The 20394-nt window shown below is 38.1% G+C and overlaps 1 protein-coding gene and 1 long non-coding RNA gene across 3 annotated transcripts; both read left to right on the forward strand.

Moving 5' to 3' along the window:
* Nucleotides 1–231: 231 nt before the first annotated feature.
* Nucleotides 232–2383, forward strand: LOC120559607. Its single transcript, XR_005639332.1, has 3 exons — nt 232–477; nt 1678–1745; nt 2095–2383. It is a non-coding gene; the product is annotated as an uncharacterized LOC120559607 (long non-coding RNA).
* A 4753-nt stretch (nt 2384–7136) lies between these two features.
* si:ch211-117c9.2 (solute carrier family 26 member 6) lies at nt 7137–20289 on the forward strand. Of its 2 annotated transcripts, none has more exons than XM_039800558.1 (19): nt 7137–7360; nt 8300–8439; nt 10081–10191; nt 10279–10451; nt 10564–10728; nt 11537–11689; nt 11912–11994; nt 13518–13665; nt 15505–15618; nt 16080–16157; nt 16257–16352; nt 16459–16565; nt 16669–16738; nt 17647–17739; nt 17885–17995; nt 18074–18454; nt 18603–18657; nt 18894–19024; nt 19153–20289. In XM_039800558.1, exons 1-19 carry the CDS (start codon nt 7215–7217, stop codon nt 19177–19179), a joined length of 2382 nt encoding a protein of 793 aa, XP_039656492.1. In that variant the 5' UTR covers nt 7137–7214; the 3' UTR covers nt 19180–20289. The 2 variants fall into 2 exon arrangements, with proteins under 2 accessions (XP_039656492.1, XP_039656493.1); XM_039800559.1 differs by having other exon boundaries at nt 18104–18454.
* Nucleotides 20290–20394: the final 105 nt, after the last annotated feature.

Raw genomic sequence — 20394 nt, forward strand, 5'->3', positions numbered from 1 at the left:
TGTAAGCAGTTGGAAAAAACTGTAATATTTATCACAATTCTGTTAATACAGTAATGTAAATCTTGTAGGCTGCATATCCATAGTCCTTTATAATTCTTCTTCATATTTTATAGCCTATATTTATACTTTTTACATGTATATATGTCACAAAGTGGAGCCAGGCAGCCAGAGTTTTCTTATGTTGTATATAGTGTGGTGTTTCGGGTGTTTTATTTTGTATATAGTGTGGTGTTTTGGTTTGCCTGGCACAGAACGGAAGACTCCTCCCAGCGCACCTGAGGCAGATCTCATCAGGAGAGATGCTGGAGGAACACGGAACGCGCTCCAACACACCGGGAGCGCATTTTGATAATGAATGGCTGAGACACAAGGAGGAAAGAGGAGCGGATAGAGAGCGAAAAAGAAACGTTGGGGACGCTACATGAGTGCAGGACAGCGGAGCCGCAGCCGGAGGACAGCTGTGGATGTTTGGTGGAGGTGAACTTACCTGCTGCATTTTATATAGTGCCTAAACCTGATTGGTGTGTCTACAATTAAGCAATCATGTGTTTGCATACCTGGTGGCTGTGTTTAACCAATTGGTTCATGGGTAGGGTTGGGTACCGAAACTCGGTGCCAATAGGGAACCGGTGCCGACGTAAACGGTAGTAACGAGACCGAATAAGAACGAAAGTTTCGGTGCCTCATTTCGGTGCTTGACTTTACACTACACCTGACAGCATGTAACGTTAGCCTGCCTTTAGCTAGCAGCTGGATTAAACACCGGTAAAATGCTGACAGCTACCGTTAAACAGTGTAAAGTGTGACTGGATTTCACTGTGGAGGACTTCAACAGCGGGATGTAACAGTCTGCAATGCAGCGCAGCAGCTGCTGCCGTTGTCGCAATTCATAGATATACAGTATGTTTATATCGTCGGAATTAAACAACACAGACGGTGCGTTCACTTGCAGCTGCCGTTGTCGAAATTAAACAACACAGACGGTGCGTTCACTCGCAGCTGCCGTTGTCGGAATTAAACAACACAGACGGTGCGTTCACTTGCAGCTGCCGTTGTCGGAATTAAACAACACAGACGGTGCATTCACTTAAAACAGGTTGCCTCGTGGTGCATTCACAGTAATTGTAAAATACCCTTTTCCCATCTGGGGTTCAACAGCAATTTACTGGTGAAATAAGTTATAGTTATTACATTATTATTAAATCTTTAATTTTGACCATGGCCTTAGCAATAAACAAGTCACTGACTGTTGTTTACTGCCCTTATATTTTTTTTTCTTTTTTTTTTTCTTTTTTTTTTACTTTATTGAAAAGTACCCGTTCAGGCACCGTTTAGGCACCGTTTTAAAATCGATTTAGCACCGGAATCGAAAAAAAAACAAACGATACCCAACCCTATTCATGGGTGTGTGCATTTGAATGCCTTTGCTTTGAAATTGCAAGGAAATGACATCATGATAAATGTCTGTGTCAAATGCATAGAATTGTGTGTTTAGTGTTTTGCAAATCACTGTGTGATGTTTTGCAAAAAGTGTGAAGCTGACAATGTGCTTACAGTTGTGCAGATCTAGGCTAGTGTTTTGCTTCTTGAGTGCAATGTTTTGCTACTTGTGGGAAAGTTTTAATTTTAGTGTGTAAGCAATTGTAAAAAACTGTAATTATCGTCCTCTCTCTGTAGAACAATGAAACATTGTGGGACGTGCAGGACCCCGAGCAGAGCTATGATGCTGTTCCTGGTAACGTTAGGTCAGTAACATAGCTATATGGTCTATTATGACCTATATACTGCCTATGATTATGCCAAATTATTATCCAGCTAACTACAAATTGTTGTGGTTGCTATTAGTCTGATAATACACAATGCTAGATTACCCAAGGGAAAAACAGATGTATCATTTGAGTAAATTCCAACATGAAGCCATATTGTACTTTACACATGTATGGAGGTAGGAATCTAGAAAGTGTGATCATTAATATTCCAGAAATAAGTGTTCCAGTAGTGATTATGAAAGCTAGAAAAATGTTTCTACAGTGCAAAGGCTTTATTAAAATTATTAATTGAGCTAAATTCAGACACTTTTTATCATCTAATAAGGTACTTCAAGCTTTACAATAAGAATTCAAAGAAGAGAAGGACTACAGCCACATCCCAGAACTGTCCTGCAGAAAAGGCTGTTGTCCAGACTGGAGTGGTGGGCTATCAGTGAGCTCAGGAGACCAGATGATCCTAGGCATCCAGGAGTTGTGTGTAATATCACCACCCTCAGAAGTGTCGTTGCAGACAAGTCAGCAGAGAAATACAGCTTGCCTTAGGTGAAATGTATACATAACCCAATTACTCAGTTTTTGTATTGTTGGTGATGAAAAACAGATCCTGACCTGTGATGTACTGCAAATAATGAGTTCCAGCTTCTTCTACCACTGGGGCCCCAGCAAAATATGTTCAAATATCCATTATGTATGTAAAGTTTTATAGTGGACTAAAAATAAAGCATTATAACAGTCTCAACCTTATTTCCTGTATTATATAATGACCAAACAGACATGGGTGAATGTAAAAAAGTGTTTTAATATATTATGTGCATTTTAAAATATAACACCGTTCCTTACACAAATCAAATGGTAACAAAGCTCTTATTGATAACTGAGGCTTCCTAGGTTGGGTAATTTACAATTAAATTAACTTGCTTTTAAGTAGCCATTAGCAAATGTGTAGCCTTTAAAAACCCTATGAACTCTTTCCTTCTGCTGACCTGCTTGCAAATGCAGAATACATATAATTAGAGTTAGGATAGTCTTTGTCATAACTAGGAAAGTAACGTAGCTACAAGTTTTAGATAACGTTAGCAGTTAGCTAGCTAACGTTAAATGCTAATTTAAACAGCTTTACTAGCTAGCTAGTAACTTAACACAACGAAACAACAAACATCTAGTAACCATGCTTTTAACGTAGACCACAGACAATATATATGATCAATACTTACACTTTATTAATCTTGTAGGAATCCGCTGTGTGGAGTGGTTTGTGTGTCCTGCAAAGTTTAACGTTACCTGAGCCGGAAAGGTCAGGGGGCAGGCAGGCACTGAGCTGTCACTCAAACTCACTCCAAAACTCATTTGCCCACGCGCAAACGAGAAAGCTGGGAGCAAAACTGCAAACGTGATGGAGAGAGCAAAAGACCAAGATCATTGAGAAAGAAGCAGAAGGAACTGTAAACAAAAGGACATAATATCAAACAAATATAAGACCAATAGTTTACGACTACACAAATGTTTTGTTTGCAAGTTTTAAGTTTTACCTTTGAGGTGACAATTGTTTTGCTTGAGTTAGTGTTTTTTGTTTGATACTTGAGAAGTTTTGCTTGGAATTAAAGTCACAAAACTAATCCCATACATTTGTTACACTAAGAAATAACTGCAGCAAGCCTTTAGTGGTACATTTTATGAGGTGTCTTTGGACAAGCAATGAAGACCACAACTGAGCACATACAGTCAAACATTAACACAAATGTATCCACACAAAGAACATGATTATCATTTTATAGACTGTTGCAGGTCCAACAGGTCGCAGGAGATAGAAGGTGTGTCTACTTTGTGGACAGGTTATTGGACTACCTTAAATCTCCCACAGGGTTATTTCAGGTTAAATGGCTAATTTCAAAATTGATAGTTTTGATAATACATAACCATTTACAATCTCAGTCCAAAGTTTGGACATGCATTCCCATTTAAATGAAGCCAGTGGCCATTCAAGGGCCATTTAATGTCACTTTGTTGACAAGTGTGCTTGAAAATAATGATCTTTTAATGTATGTCTGGTTCATCTTTAAATTGAATGTGGCTGGTCCAAGCAGTACAATTTCTTAAGAATTTTCTTGATTTTATAACTTTTATATTGCATGCCTGTTATGCACTTAATTCTATGTAGGGCAGCTTTGCTTTTTTAAATTTAAAATGTTTAAGATTATTTTTTTTGGCACTTTTAGGCCTTTATTTGACAGGACAGCTTAGACTTGAAAGAGGAGAGAGAGGGGAAACGACATGCAGTGAAGGGCCGCAGGTCAGAACTGAACCGCGCCCCAAACCAGCGGAGCTTTTTAGGCAATGTTGATCTGTTGGTCAGTACCAATTTGGTCCAGACTGAATCTCAAAATGAATTCATGGTCCCAGAGGATGAATTATATTGACTCCTTGACTTTACCTCTACCACCACCATGATGTTGACATTTGTGGTTTTAAGTTAAATATCTTAACTATTAGATGGATTGCCATTCATGTTTGAAATTCATGTTCCCCTCAGGATGATAATGATTTGTAATAACTTTGATAATGCTCTTTTTTGTTTATGACCAAATACCGAAAAAAATAAGGACTCTTCAGCCTCAGTTGTAATTTGTGTTTTGTGCTAATTAGCCATTTTTAGCATGCTAACATGCTAAAGTAAGATGGTGAACGTGGTTAAAAAATGTGTTAAACATGAAAGCATTGTTGTGAGATATGTGTACATGCTGGCTTTAGCATTGAGCTCAAACCACAGCCTCACGGTGTGGCTTTAAAATCTTAGCTTTGTTATATATTTTCATCTCTGTTGAAATTCTATGTCCAGTCATTGTAAAACAAATATGAACTTTAAATGGGTACTGTAAGAGAGAAATATGCAAAACATACAGGTTGATCCAACTCTATGTCTGGACTGAATTATTTAGGTATCAGGTGTTATTGTCAAAACTTGTGTTCGTTTTAAAAAATCAGAACATCTTATTTTTGGAGAATTTTATTTTTTGTTTAGTAGTTGTTTATAAACTCCTGGTCAGGGATTATTACATGATTTCCCTTCCAAGGAAGAAATCAACTGTCATAAGTCAGAATTTTGTATTAATGCCAGTATTTAGTGTCAGTAAATTCACACAAATATACACACAAATATTACTATTTTCTATTGTTTCAGGCTGGTCAGTATATTTATTGTAACAATAACCAATAAACAACCACATTGTGTTGAATAACATTAAAATTAAACATATCAAACCAACCTATCAAATGTTTTTCAATCCAAAAGAACAACATGCATTTTGACTGAAATTTGTGTAACCTCATACTTATTCTGGGCTCTGATAAATTCAAACACCTGTAAATAATCTGGTGTCTGCCATTTAATCAGTTATAGACCTGTGGCAACTCGCATGCTTAATACTTAGTGATTTGAGTAAAACAAGTTCTGTCTGAAATGTATGAAATTGTGAGTGGAGGTTGTAGAATGTTCCTGCAGTTCATGCTTTGTTATCCTTGTAGCTGTGCTTGGTCATCAAAACAGTCCCAAGTTTTAACAGCACACATTTACATTGGTGTGACAGTGACCAGGGTTAATATGTGCAAGAATGTTTCCTATTACGTCTAACAATCATCCATTACTGCATGCAGTTTCAGTCGCAAAAGGGAAAGCTGTCCCTGTTAGCCATTTGATCCTTGTGTAAAAGGCTTGTTTTGCCTTACAGCAGCACATCTTTATCTTCCACTGACATGGATATTTTGCTTAAAATTCAAGCACTTGTCAGTAAATAGACTGTATTTATATAGCGCTTTTCTAGTCTTAACAACTACTCAAAGCATTTTTACACAGGAACCATTCACCATTCACACTGTGGCCAAGGCTGCCATACAAGTTGCCATCTGCTCATCAGATAAACATTCACACACATTTATACTGTCTTGCCCAAGGACACTTCAAAATGGGACACCAAACCACCAGCCTTCCGATTGGTAGGCGACCGCTCTGAGCAACAGCTGCCCCAGTAAAATAGAATTTAAACATAAAACAACATGTTAATGATATCACAAAGATATGTCTGTATGTGTCCTACCAAGTACTTATCACTGATATGCTGATGAGTGCACAGTGCAATCTAGCAAACATAGTAATGCTAGAAAGTGAAGGAAAAACAAACTTACATTTCAGTTTAAAGATTACAATTGGAGTAGAAAAATTGATTTTTGTTAAAAAAAAAAAAAAAAAACTTTTCTTTTGAATCAATTTATCCTTCTCGTCTCAAAACTTCACCCCCTCCTTGGTCCACATTTAAGCATACACTGCCTCTTTCACACAGACTGAAAAAAAGATCATGAAAGACATTTTGACAAAGACCCTATAAAACTCAATATAAAACATAAAATAGATTATTTGAAGGAGCCCTGTCAGGAGTGTGACTGATGAATTTGCGTTATAAGGTTACCTAGTTCAAAAGTAAATTGGCTTTCATTTAAAAAGTTTTTAAACTAGAGTGATATATTGGGCCCTTTTTAAATAGATAGAGAGACACATATTGTACCGTTTTTGATTTTCAGTGTCTAGTAAGACACATTCATTCTGTTTAGTACCTTTTATTTCATTTTATTTAGTACTGACACTTAACATGGCATATGAGAGAGAAGGTGACTGTATGTTAAAGAGTGTCCTGCATTTAGAAAAATTGCTAAAATTTGTACATAATACTTCTGTTGACTCGTGATGGTAGGAAGGGGTTGCACTAAATTTCAATTTGTCTCTTTATTCACTGAAAACAAGAAGAGAAAATGTTTAGGCAGTATAGATGCCACTCAAAGGATTTTTTTAATTACATTTAAAAAAAACTTGACTAGCCACAGAGATTTCAAACATGTACTAAGCAAAATCTTTCAGTCATAGTTTTTTTTTGGTTTAAGTAAACAACCTTCCTTTTTGACTGCCAAATTCCATAAAGTTGCACAATGTGTCACGACTTTCCTGATGACAATAAACATATTGTTACTTTATATCCTGAATGAGAATGGTTATTACAGCCATAAAGATAATAATTTGTTTTAGTCAATCTGGCTTTGTTTTATAAACGAGGCGCTTCATCAACTTTCATTTTTAAAATAGAACTAAATAATGATCACAAAGTGTTTTTCCATATGAATTTAACAATTTTTGTCAGTTGCAGTGTTTCTATGTGACTCTGTTTACCAGTTTTTTCAGTTTGAAATGCGTGAAATAATTGTGTTACCTCATATGTGTGTGTATGCAGAACAGGGACATTTGGGTGGTTGGACAGGAAATACACAGTCACTCCCACAGTCCTAAAACACACACTGTCAATCAGTATAGAACAGCGAGGAGGCTTTGCTCTCACAAACTGTAAAGAGGAGCTCAAAGAGACGCTGGCATTAAGGAGGTCTGCTGAATTTGGTCTAACAGACATGGACATTGAGGAGAGGGACTGTTCAGGTGGGGGTTATTTTGTGCAGAGGAAGGTTCTGGATGAGTTACGCCTGGATGAAGTGGCACAAAAAAGGACGTGGTCCACTAAACCAACCCTGAGCGAGCGGGTGAAAGAGTCCCTGAGGTAAAGATAAAGAGGAGATGATTCTAGGGATGGAGGTGTGAAATGCTAATGAGAAAATTGGAAAACACTTCGATAAACAAATGACACAAACTCACAAAAAGGATACATTTGTGTGTGTTTGTGGATGTGAATGAATTTGTGTATGCTTGCAACTGTGTGTGTGTGTGTGTGTGTGTGTGTGTGTGTGTGTGTGTGTGTGTGCGTGTGTGTGTGTGTGTGTGTGTGTGGCCTTTACTGCACCTCTAAATGCTCACTTAACCATCAGTATTTTACTAACAGTGGATGAACAATGTTCAGTTTTATTTAGTTGGAAGCGTTCATGATAACCTGTGACGCATCATATACAACTTCTAAAACCAATTTTTATGAAATCACAATAACACTGGACATGTTTTAAGATCAAATATTCCCAATTAAATTAAGACAATGAGTGAATTGTAATCTACATTTTAGCAGAGGAGGACAAAACTAAGTGTTAGTGTAACAAGTTGCTAAAACTCTTCTTGGAAATATATTTAATATTTGTTTACCCAATTGCATGCTTACATTTTAATATTGAGTTCATTGCTACACTGTAGGCTATCTGCCATAATAAGTGAACAGTAGCACATAGGCCGGTGTTATCCACTGTGTCACTGTTTTACAGGGCCAGCTGAAAAAAAACATAGCAGGTGTTACAATTTACAAGTCTCATTGTATGATAAAGAATTATTAATATGTGAAGCAAACAGTTTAAAAGTGATCACATCAAAATGTATTATTTTCTTCAAATTTACCTATGGGTACAAATAAAGTAACCTGAACTTGAACCTATAGAAGATTAAAGTTAAAGGCTTTTCAGATGGACACTTCCATGGGTAAATAATTTAAAAGTGAAATTGTGTGCTAAGTTATTTCATATAAATGGTAAGTAATACATTACTGGGATGACTGTTGCAGGTGTTCAGTGCCCAGGCTGAAGCGCACAGCGTTGAGCTGGGTCCCTGTTCTCAGCTGGCTGCCTCACTACTCCATCAGAGAAAACGCTATAGGGGACCTGATCTCTGGCTGCAGTGTGGGCATCATGCATCTACCACAGGGTTTGTATGAATGAATGTGTACTAGGGCTGCACAACATATCATTTTATTATCGTTATCGTGATATCATCTGGCGCAATATACACATCGTGAAAGGCTGCGTCATATCGAGATACGCAACACTCAGAGATTTCTTTTGTGTTAGTTGAAAGAAAATATCAGTAGAAAACGGCACTTTAAAATGTAACTGTCATTCTTTTTCATGTCATGTCTTTTATATTCATTTCAATGTTCAATTTGTTAAACTAAATAATGTTGGAAATGATTTGCTTTTGATTTGTTTTAAATTCAACAAGTAATTTGTTGTATTTTAGCAGAATACTGAAAGTAGAAGAAATGCAGAACTGAGTGCACTTTAAGATCTGTTTATTTATTGCAAGTAATATCGTTATCGCGATCTTCAACAATGTTATCGCAAATTGCATATGTTCCTCCTTTCATGCAGCCCTAATGTGTAGCCTACAGTGGAGGGAGCTCAGAGTTTATCCACATCGCACCTCACAAACCTAGCAAACTTGTCACTTGAAAGGATATTCAACATTTTGGAAAATGCATATGTCTGTTCAATATGAAGCTAAATATAAAGTTCTTGTTTTTACACTTCATTTTAACGGATTAAACGCTTTCTCATGATATACATACGAAAACTAAAACGTATGATAAGAAAACTAGGAGACCTCCGACTGGTCACGTGACATCGGTAACAGAGCTCCATGCTACAGAGCGGCAGTTGCTAGCTGTTTAATAAAAATAATAATAATAATAATACATTTTATTTATATAACGCTTTTCATGGTACTCAAAGACACTAAAAAACAGTATATATATATATATATATATATATATATATATATATATATATATATATATATATATATCATATTAAAAACAGATAAGCAATGAAACCAACACATAAGCCGCCCCAGTTAACCCAGAATAGGTGACTGTGAGCCGGGTACAGAGCACCGCGAGCTGCCGGTCGTAGTGCTCCGTCAGGTCAGCAGTAGTTGGTGGTCTAGTTACCCCAGAATGCCGGTCATTTCGGTGGAGATTACAGTTAAGTTTAGGCAAGAAAAAGTGAGTGTTATGTGGTGACAAAAGTTAAGTTTAGGCACCAAAACGACTAGTTAAGTTTAGGAAAAGATCGTCGTTTGTATTAAAACACTCCCAAGGAACGTACATTTCCTGGATGAAAGTCTTCTGTTTTCCTCAGAAAGCGAACTCCACTCTCTGGCTTGTAAGTCCTGTATGTTAATGCCCACCCATCCTCCCTACGTGACCTGCCGCATTCTTATACAGAAGTAGTCAATGTGGTGCACACAGCAACAAAAAAAACTGTGTAAATCATATGACTTACAGTGCTTAACTTTTCGTTGCTTTTCGAAAGTATGGTTCATGAGAACAGGCTGCTTTTTCCACCTGCCTCCTGTCTTTGTTTTAAGCTAAGCTAATCGTCTCCTGGCTAAAGCTTCATATTTATCAAACAGATATGAGAGTGGTACTGTATTGATCTTTTCATCTAACGCTCAGCGTGCACGTGATTAGCAAGTTTGAAAATTCCCCAAATTTATTAAAATGTTTTAAACAGCAACTCTATCACTGAATTTGTGAATCACTTGTTTCTTATTTATTTTTTTTACCAGGCATGGCATATGCCCTTCTGGCTTCCTTACGCCCAGTGTTTGGCCTTTACACTTCCTTATACCCGGTGCTGGTCTATTTCATCTTTGGTACTTCCAGACACATCTCAGTAGGTGAGTAAAAAGATGTCTGTGAAGATGGCAGTGACTACAATTTACTGAAAGAACATGAATAAACATGCTTGTATTTTGTATGTTCAGGTACGTTTGCTGTGATCAGCATCATGATTGGGAGTGTGACAGAGAGGCTGGCACCAGACAGTAACTTCATTGTAAATGGCACTAATCAGACGGGAAGTGTGGACCTCGATGCACGGGACGCATACAGAGTACAGATAGCATGTTCCGTCACGGTCTTGGCCGGAATCTTTCAGGTATGTTCCATTTTGACCAAATTGAAAACTTTAAGTCACTGTATCGACGAACTGAACAACCCTTTTAAGTCATATTTCACTACTTTTGATAACTCTCTCTTACCATTCTAAGATCCTGTTAGGTGTGGTGAGGTTTGGTTTTGTGGTGACCTACCTGTCTGAGCCACTGGTCCGAGGCTACACCACAGGATCAGCATGCCATGTATGCGTCTCCCAGCTCAAGTACCTTTTTGGTGTCACGCCAGCTCGCTTCACTGGTCCGTTCTCTCTTATTTATGTGAGTATACTATGTATTACACCATTCACATATGGATACTGACAAGAGATTGATAGACTTATGCTTCATTTCAACTGAATAGTTTGGCTTGACTCAACTCAACTCACTTTTGGTACCAGTACTTCTACCATTAATTCTCTGCTCAGGACGCCGTTACTTCACTATATCTTTACATAGCAAATATTTGTTTGCTGCTATATCAATGTTCTGAATGTCGAATAAAGAACCTCAGTAAAGTAATAGTTTATCATTCTGGGAATGACTGACAAATACTTGTGTGTCTGTTAAATATAAAGCTAGAGCCAGCAGCTTGCACATAGGTAACAAAATCCACCTACACCTATTGATCTTCTCATCTAATTCTCTGCCAGAAAGCGAATAAGCGTTTTTTGTTTTTTTTATGTTGAACTATCCCCTTAAGATACTTTTCAGAACTAATACTTGTTTACTTACATTTAAAGGCCCAGCACACCTACACAGGTGTTTTCAGTTACTCCGGTTTATTAGATCTCTGCTTAGGTTGACGTTTGGTAGAGGTAGGCAGGGAAAACTAGGTACCATTATATATAATAAACTGTTCTTCTCCCTGCTTGAGGTGTAATCGAGTAACCCCCAAAAATATGAATATCAGAGTAGAGTTGAGTAAAAATAAAAATACACCTGTGACACTCTCTAATTAACAAAAAACAGCAGATTCACTGCAGGGGTGTTGTGTCCACCCCCTCTACTTAGGAACAGCAAGGTGGCAAAGCCAGTAGGCTGACCACCTCTGTTCCATCCTTCTCTCCTCCATTCTTCTCCTCTCCAGACTCTGGTGGATGTTTGTTGGCTGCTGCCGGAGACTAAAGTGCCGGAGCTGCTGGTCAGCCTGGTTGCGCTCTTTGTTCTTATTGTGGTCAAAGAAATCAATGCCTGCTACAGACAGAAGCTGCCTATGCCCATCCCGATAGAAATCGTAGTGGTACGTCTCCTGCTTTGCTGTTCCTCTCTTCTTCTTTTTTCATTTATACAGCAGGTATGTTCATTTAATAGTCCAGCAGGGGGCATCTTTACCACAGTAATCATACTGGACTGAGGTACTGATGACCTTGTTTACACTTGCCCAAAAGAGGACTTGTGTGTTCTTAAAGTAATGATTTACCCCACATACAGAACCAACATTCCTTGTGCCCTTTTTCAACAGATCATAGCAGCAACAATTATCACCCACTTCTGCGGACTGACTAGTAAATACAGCATTGATGTGGTTGGAGAGATTCCCAGTGGGTAAGGTCATCTTTGTGTGTTTGAAATGTGGTGTTAGTGCAATACTGTTCATAAGATCACAGACACAAAAGTACAACATTTTGTGGTTGTGGAGATATGTTGCTGTTGATAAGACAACGTTACACAGCCTGCAAAGAAACAGGGTCACAGTTAGGGTTGGGTACGAAACCCGCAGACGGTAGTATTCGGACCTTATTACAACACAAATTTTGGTTCCTCATTTCGGTTCCGACTGAAATATTATCCCTCTGTTGCTCCGGACAACGGCAGACTCTTTTTTCTTTCTCCCTTTTCTGCCGAGTGGCGCACGTGCCCGCTCGTGGTGTGAAGCGCGTGTCCGCGCTATTCTCCGACATGCACTCTACAATCCCTGCTGATAGATGGCTTTTTGTACACGCTCCGAAACTGACGTAAAAATATCACACTTTCTCCGTAGTCTACCGTTAGCTAACTATCTCAAATGTTCCTGCTCACCAAAATGGACGTAAAAGCATATTAACCATTCACTGCAAGTGATCGCTAGTAAACATATTACACTTGCTCTGCTAGTCTATCGTTCAGGACAAGACCCTATAGCCTGGTGGTGGGGGAGGCAGGACAGCCTCCCCAAATTGTCCTTTCAAACTCATACCTGGGTGTCCAGGCCTCTTGGACACCATCTGAGAGAGTTTTCTCCTGTGCAGGACATGCCATGAGTCAGGATAGGTGTAGTATCTTGCCAGAGAAGGCAAATATGCTGCTAAAGTTTGAAGCTGGTTGGCATACCAACTCAACAACATTTATTTTGTTGTTACTTGTTAATAGTGTAACTGTTATTTATTGTAGTTATGTGTTAGGTGACTTAGGTTTACTTATTATATATTTAAGTACTTTAAAACGTTAATATATTGTTAAATTTAAATAATTTTCAATAAAAAAAACAACTCTTTCTTTGATGTCATTTTTCAGTTTTTCAAGAATTGGTTTAGGAATCGTTTAGGAATCGGAATTGTTTTAAAAGTACCGGTTCGACATCGGAATTGTAAAAATCCAAACGGTACCCAACCCTAGTCACAGTGTATCTGAAGCTCCTGTGGTGGAAACGTTTTTTTCCCTAAGCATAAAACATGGATGTGTAAACAAAGGGTATAATAACAGATCATTGTAATGCATAGACAAGCTAATAGGAACTTTTGATATTAATGGAATTCTAATATTGGTCATTTTTGGTAAAAAACAAAAAAACGTTGGGTGTCTTTCTATAGTATTGAAGTCAGGCAGATTCCATATTATATGTTAAATAATAGCCCCAAGACTGAAAGTCAGCAACGGCTCACACATGCCGCTAGAGTTTGAGACATTCACATCAACATTTAGGTCAATAGTCACAATTGAAATTCGTTTTAACCTCAAGAGTTTTTAACAACCTGATACTAATGTTAGCTGTCCTAATGTCCTGTTTGTGGATCTGCCTGTGTGTCAGGACTCTGTACAAGATAAAAGTGCTAAACACCTGAACCATTCATCTTTTCCTCCTGCTCTAGCCTCAAGGCCCCTGAAGCGCCAAATGCCACATTATTCTCACAAGTGATAGGCGATGCTTTTGCATTGGCCATTGTGAGCTATGCCATCAACATTTCTCTGGGCAAAACATTTGCCCTCAAACATGGCTACAAGGTGGATAGCAATCAGGTGAGGAATACCCCTCCCCACACACACACACACATTTGAATATACAAATATGTGTATATTCTCTTCTCGTTCACAGTTGGTCATGACTATTACATAAAAATAAAATAATCCTGAATAAAGCTGTTCCCTGACAACAGAGCCATGAATAACTTCACAGACCTATGTTTCTTTTTGTACTTGTTTCGGGTGCTTAGTTAATTTCAAATAAGTTCAATTCAGATATTTTATTACCATGAATTACAAAAGCATAAAATTCATCTTGGATTCAGACTGAAGTCACAGGAAGCAACTAATGTCAGAAACTAATGTTGTTGTCAGAAACTAATGTTGTTGTCAGAAGCAACAACAACATTAGTTTTATGTCATACTAATCCCTAACTAAAGGTTTAAAGAACAGATCAGCACAGTTTCCAAATTATAATTTTTCATTTGAGAAATGATTTTCCATCTTTCATATTGCATATTTGTGCAATTTAGAAAAAATAGTTTTCTTTTGTTTCTCCAAGTTTCTACAAGTCATTTTATGCAACATCAATTTCTGAATTATATCCTAATAGTACTGACAGGCTGAAATTTGATAGCCTAAAACTCTTAAGGAGTTGGCCAAAGATGCAGTCAAGCCAATAATTATACTAAACCATTTCTAAATGTAATAATGCTTTAAACGTCTCACAGTGCATGACATCATGTTACAAAGCCATCCAGGATTCGCCTCACAGTTGAACACATACATATGTGCTACACGCATAGTTGCAGTTACAGTACATTTACTTTGCAGTTTATCTTCACAAGATAGCAATAAAGTTCTGCTTTTGATAACTTGTTGTGCATCTGGGAAATGTTAATGAGAAGTGATTGTCTGAATAAAATGTAGACACATGTTTCATGAAACAAGCATGTAGAAAAGAGATGACAGGTACTACAGAAGAGTATGTATCATGGAGATGTTCTCTTTTGTTCATTCTCCTCTGATTATTCATTCTTTATGCCAAACCATGGCCTGAGATTGAACTACACTTTCTTCCCTTTGCAAGTACATCAGGCCATGTCATCGCTTTATTTGAAAAAACTATTAATGTACACCTGGAAATAGATACACACACACAAAGGAAGAACCTCTAACAATCTGTGCTTTCTCTACATTTCTGCACATGTAGACATACAGAAGTTTTTTTTAGTTTTTTTAATTTAATCTCTCTTTATTCTCAACACGCTTTATGTAATCAAGTGTCTTAAATATGCTACATGGCCATAAAGTTAACGAATAGTAAACTGTGTTATTAACCCGAAGGTAAAGACTACAGGCATATATATATATATATATATATATATATATATATATATATATATATATATATATATATATATAATTCTGTATAGTAGTGGAATAAAGGCCATGATGTAGGTAGGATTGTAAAGATCCAGGATTTAGCCAAATAATAAATTAATCAATAACTTCTCAGTCCCTCCCCCCTTTCTGCTAAATCCCAAAACTGTCTCCTAAGCACCTCCCCCCACAAGGGAGAATGAATGCATGTTCATGAGCAGTGATTGACACGCAGTTAGACCCCCGGCCCTTATTGGTGCATCTGAACAGGGAGCTGTGGATTTTTGCAAATCACACTACAGGCTGTAGGTGGTGCCAGAGGAAATTATCTGCTTCATGTAGTTCTACTGGAACATAGGGTCAGTTTCAGCAAATATGACAGAAAGTTAGTTTTATAAGTCTTACTTACTGCACCTTTAATATGAAAAGGTCATCTGTTTCTCAACCTAAATGTGCATGTTTTTACTTTAAACTGAAACATTGTGTCTGTTTGCTGTTTCTCTTTTATCCAGGAGCTGGTTGCCTTGGGTCTTTGTAACACTGTTGGCAGTTTTTTTCAGTGTTACTCTGTGACTTCCTCCTTGTCTCGCAGCCTCGTCCAAGAGAGCACAGGGGGCAAGACACAAGTAGGCCTAAACACACACATGGACATTAGGGGTGGGAATCACCAGAGTTCCCACAATACAATGTTATCACAATACTTATTTCACGACACAATATTATTGCGATTTTAAACATATAGCAATATTCTGCGAGATATTGCAATTCTACATCTGTTTTATCTAAAAATATATATTTTTTTTAAATCTCAACTGCACTATCTAGTGGACTGAAAAAGCAATTGATTTTGGTATTTTAGTACCAAAAAGTTAAATTGTCATGTGCAATTTATATAATTAAAGATTGATACTTGGCGTCCATGTATCGATACAGTATTGCCACGGAATATATTGCGATTCTATGCTGTATCGATTCCCCCAATGGACATATGTGCAGCACATATACCTCGAATAACATAAGACTTATGTTGACCACAAGACCATTTATTGTATAATAAGTTTGTGTGTTTGTGTTTATGTTTTGTCAGGTCGCAGGAGTGATTTCGTCCATCATTGTGCTCATCACAGTTTTGAAAATAGGTTCTCTCTTTTCAGACCTCCCCAAGGTTACACTCTAATAATGAGTATCTTTCTCCGCACAATTTTTTAACAATCAATAAAGTTGTGGGTATATGCCAATACATCTGTGTGTTTGTCTTCCTCAGGCTGTCTTATCCACAATAGTGTTTGTTAATTTGAAAGGAATGTTTATGCAGTTCATGGACGTACCTATGCTGTGGAAGACCAACAAGGTTGATCTGGTATGACTTTATCCTCTATAAGACTCATTTTGCTCAGTTACATATTATATACTAACCTTATAGCACTTTGACCCTGCTAACTGTCAGTGTTCATGCTGCCCTCTAGCTGGTGTGGCTGGTAACGTTCACAAGCACACTCCTGCTCAACCTGGACCTGGGTCTGGCTGTCGCCATTGGCTTTTCCATGCTCACTGTCATCTTTAGAACACAACTGTAACTACATGCCACTAATGATTCATTTTTTATTTAAACACTGATATATTTTGATGAGATTTTCATTGAGCTGCAATAACAATGTCATTTAAATACCTTTCAGACCACGCTACTCCATCTTGGGCCATGTGACAGGCACCGCCCTGTATCTGGACACAGACACCTACAAGGAGGTAAGAGTCTTTTAGTGAGAAATTAAAGATGCTCAGTAACATATTCATCCACAGAAAATTAAAGGGTCAGTTCACCAAAATGATGAGAAGATATTTTCTCACTTACCATTTGTAGTATTTAACCATGTAGATAGCTTTGGATTGAGTAATTCAGAGTCTAGGTTGTTCAGTAATCTACAGAGTTCACAGTCAGCAGTGCTCATTGGAAATAATTTCATATTGCTGTTGAACTGCAGCCTAGCTAAGTATGGCACTGTTGTTCATTAAATCCAGCACTTTGGTCCAGATTTAAATATATTAACAACTATTTGATGGATTGCCATGAAATTTGGTACAAATATTAATGACTTTGGTGACCCCCTGACTTTTCCTGTAGCGCCACCAACAGGTACACGTTTTCACGTATACTGACAGATGCCAACATCGACCAAATGGATTGGCAAACAATGTTGTACAGACATTCATCATTTGCAGAGGATGAATCCTAATGACAATATGAGGTGAAATGTGTTTATTGAAAACTATTGCCAACAATGAAATTTGGCACAGACATTGCTATGAAATCTGGCACAGACATTCATGTCCACCTCGGGATTAATTGTAATACTATTTCCATATAGCATCAGGTCCACACAAAAATTGTCCACACAAGAGGAAAACTATCTGTGTTACAAGATACAACTAGGGGTAAAGGGTAAATGAGAAAATATTATTTCCACCCTTGAAATTTTGGTGGACTGACCCTTTACAGAAACACTCTGTGGAGAGAGTTAGCCCAACCTTTAGTCATTAGTTAGTAGAAGAACTCCATTTAGTCTAACAATACCTGGGGGAGGTACATAGTGCAAATAAAAACAGAACAGGGTGGACGTTTCTGAACCCTTCTGCTTCATGATGTGTCCCTACAGGCTAAAGAGATTCCAGGAATTAAAATCTTCCGTTCATCTACAACTATCTACTACGCAAATGCTGAGATGTACTTGGAGGCCCTGCAAGAGAAGGTGTGTTTGCGTGCAGGCTTGCATTTGATTTCAAGATGTAATCCCTGTCCGCTGTCTACAGCACACTTAATTGCTTCCATTATCACTCTCACTTGTCTAACTTTCCCTCTTCTCTCTTTAATGTGATGCTTGGCTTTTTGTGCAGAGTGGACTTGAAATTAGGAAGCTGCTGACTGCAATGAAAAAACGAGACGCAAAGCTGAAGCGTAAACAAGAAAAAGAGAAAAAGGAAGCTAAAATGGAGGCGAAGAAACAAGTATGATATCCTAAATGACACATTAGAGATACATAAAGTTACACAAATTATGGATTTAAACTGATAAGTCAGTAATAGTTATTCCCATTTTTATTTTCCTTTTGGCAGAGAAAAGCAGTCAGCCACCTGTCCAATGGCACATTCTCAGAGGTGAACGAGAGGAAAGTCTCTGCAGGAGTTAAGGGACAGAGCCAGGGGAATGTTGTAGCCTTAAGTCTGACAGAAACCTCTACACATGGCCATAGTAAAGGCCAAGTGAACAGGGCTTACCAAGATGACACAACCATGTCAGACTCAGATTCAGACACGGGGAGCCACATTTTTGACAGCATCACCCAGGTATCGAAACCAGGTGGTGAGAAAAAGGGAAAGGCCTGCGGATCGATTACGCACAGCATCATCTTGGACATTGCGACAACAAGCTTTGTGGACACAGTCACTGTGAAGACCTTGAAAAATGTATGTGTCTGCCAGGATCTGTGTTCGTTAACATTATTGATTTAACAATCAATTGTTTAAATAAGTGAATAAAGAAGTGTCCATCTACATTTTTAAAAGAATGAAGACAAAAACAGACATAAAGTGATATTGGTCTTTTTTCTACCAGATATTCAGGGACTTTGGAGAGATTGATGTGGACATCTATCTAGCAGGCTGCCAAGGTGAGTGGCACACCACACGAAACAGAGACAAATGTAATGCCCTTAATGCGGAGTATAGGCACTGAAGCTTTAGATAATGAATGCTTCAAGTTCTCAGCCTCAGTGGAGCCACATAGTTGTGGGACACATCAGTCAAACATAAATATTTATTTCTATAATCACAAAATTCTTTCTGTCTCAAGCATTCATAAGACCGCTCATTGTCATGCATGTTTTCCTGTGTGGTCAAATATTAGCATGTGTCGTGGAGCAGCTGGAAAGGGCAGGTTTCTTTTCAGAGTCCATCCCAAAGAGCAGGCTTTTTGTCACAATTCATGATGCGGTGCTTCATAGTCTCAAGAAACTGGGGCAGACTGACTTCGTACTTGTGAGTTCATCACTCTGAATATTAATTACAGTTTGGAGCTCTCTCGGCTTTACTTATCACTTGTCATTGCTGTAATATATTCTGAAATGTTCCTACCCTCAGCCCTGAATCTCCCAAAATTTTTCCAGGATGTGTCCTGCAGCACTCGGATGTAACCAGCAGGGGTCAGGCTGTTCCAACTCTCACCATCTTCCTCCTCCTCTTCTTAGACTGCTGGCTTTTCTATTGCTCACTACTGCTCGTCATTGTCTCCTCCCCCTTCAGTAGTGGAGAATGCACCACCTTGACATGGCGGCTGGTTGCCATGGAAATACAGGGAGCTGTTTCTGTGGCAACGGGCTTTTTATGATATCTTCTAATGAGACAGCCAGCAATACGTCATTGCAGCTCTCTCGCTCTGTGGTGTGTGTGTGAGAGACAGAGAAGGGGCGGGGGTTGAGTGGGAGAATGTAACACTGGATTAATAGGAGTCTGTATTTATAGCCTGTGTGAGAGAGTAGAGAGAGAGTAAAAGGTTCAGGGGAAACTCATATGTGAGAGGTGTTGTCAACAGTTTGCCTGCCATTCTATATTCCTGAACCTATGCATGTCTTTCACGATAAATCAGTCAAATGTAAACATTTGTCATTGATTTGGTCGGACCATTCCCTCTGGGAGAGGTTCTCACTCATTGCAGATAATAGTGTAATAGGCATTACGTTGAAAATGAGCAGCAACTTTTAAACACAACATGAGTGTATTTATAGTCTGTATTCACACGTCTGATTCCTCTTGAGCTCCCTTCTATTTTTGGGATAGCCCACCCAAAGAAATTTTCTCCCAGCCATAATCAAGAAGTCCATTCAAATGTGCAATTATAGAAATTGGAAAAATTACAGTACTTTCCTAAAAAACTCTTGAGTGTTTATCAGGTGGGATGTCAGGGCTTCCCATCACAAATAAATTCTCAACCTGCAGAAAACACTGAAATGTGTGTCAGGGATCCTCAAATATTGGTTACTTAGATTAGTGACTGGAATGTAAACAATGTCAAGTGTTAAATAAATTACAGAACACACATATTTCCTTGAGAGTGCTTATAGCTCACAATTATTCTAGTTGATTGTTTACACATCCAGTTGTCTGTGTATATTTGACTAGTTTTTATACAGGTGGAACATATTTAACGTGATTGAAACAGAATAGTTTTTGTGCACATCTAGAGTATGCCTTATGAATTAAGTATGAATGAGCCAGTGTAAATAAAGAGTAATAATAACACATTGCATCCATCTTTATCTGGTCATTTATTGCTTCTTTTCTGACATGTCATCAAGTCTCTTTCCCCTCCCCACAACCCAGTCTCCTGCTCTTTGCACAATTCAGTCTTA

This window comes from Perca fluviatilis, chromosome 5 (assembly GCF_010015445.1).
Source record: "Perca fluviatilis chromosome 5, GENO_Pfluv_1.0, whole genome shotgun sequence".
Lineage (NCBI taxonomy): Eukaryota > Metazoa > Chordata > Actinopteri > Perciformes > Percidae > Perca > Perca fluviatilis.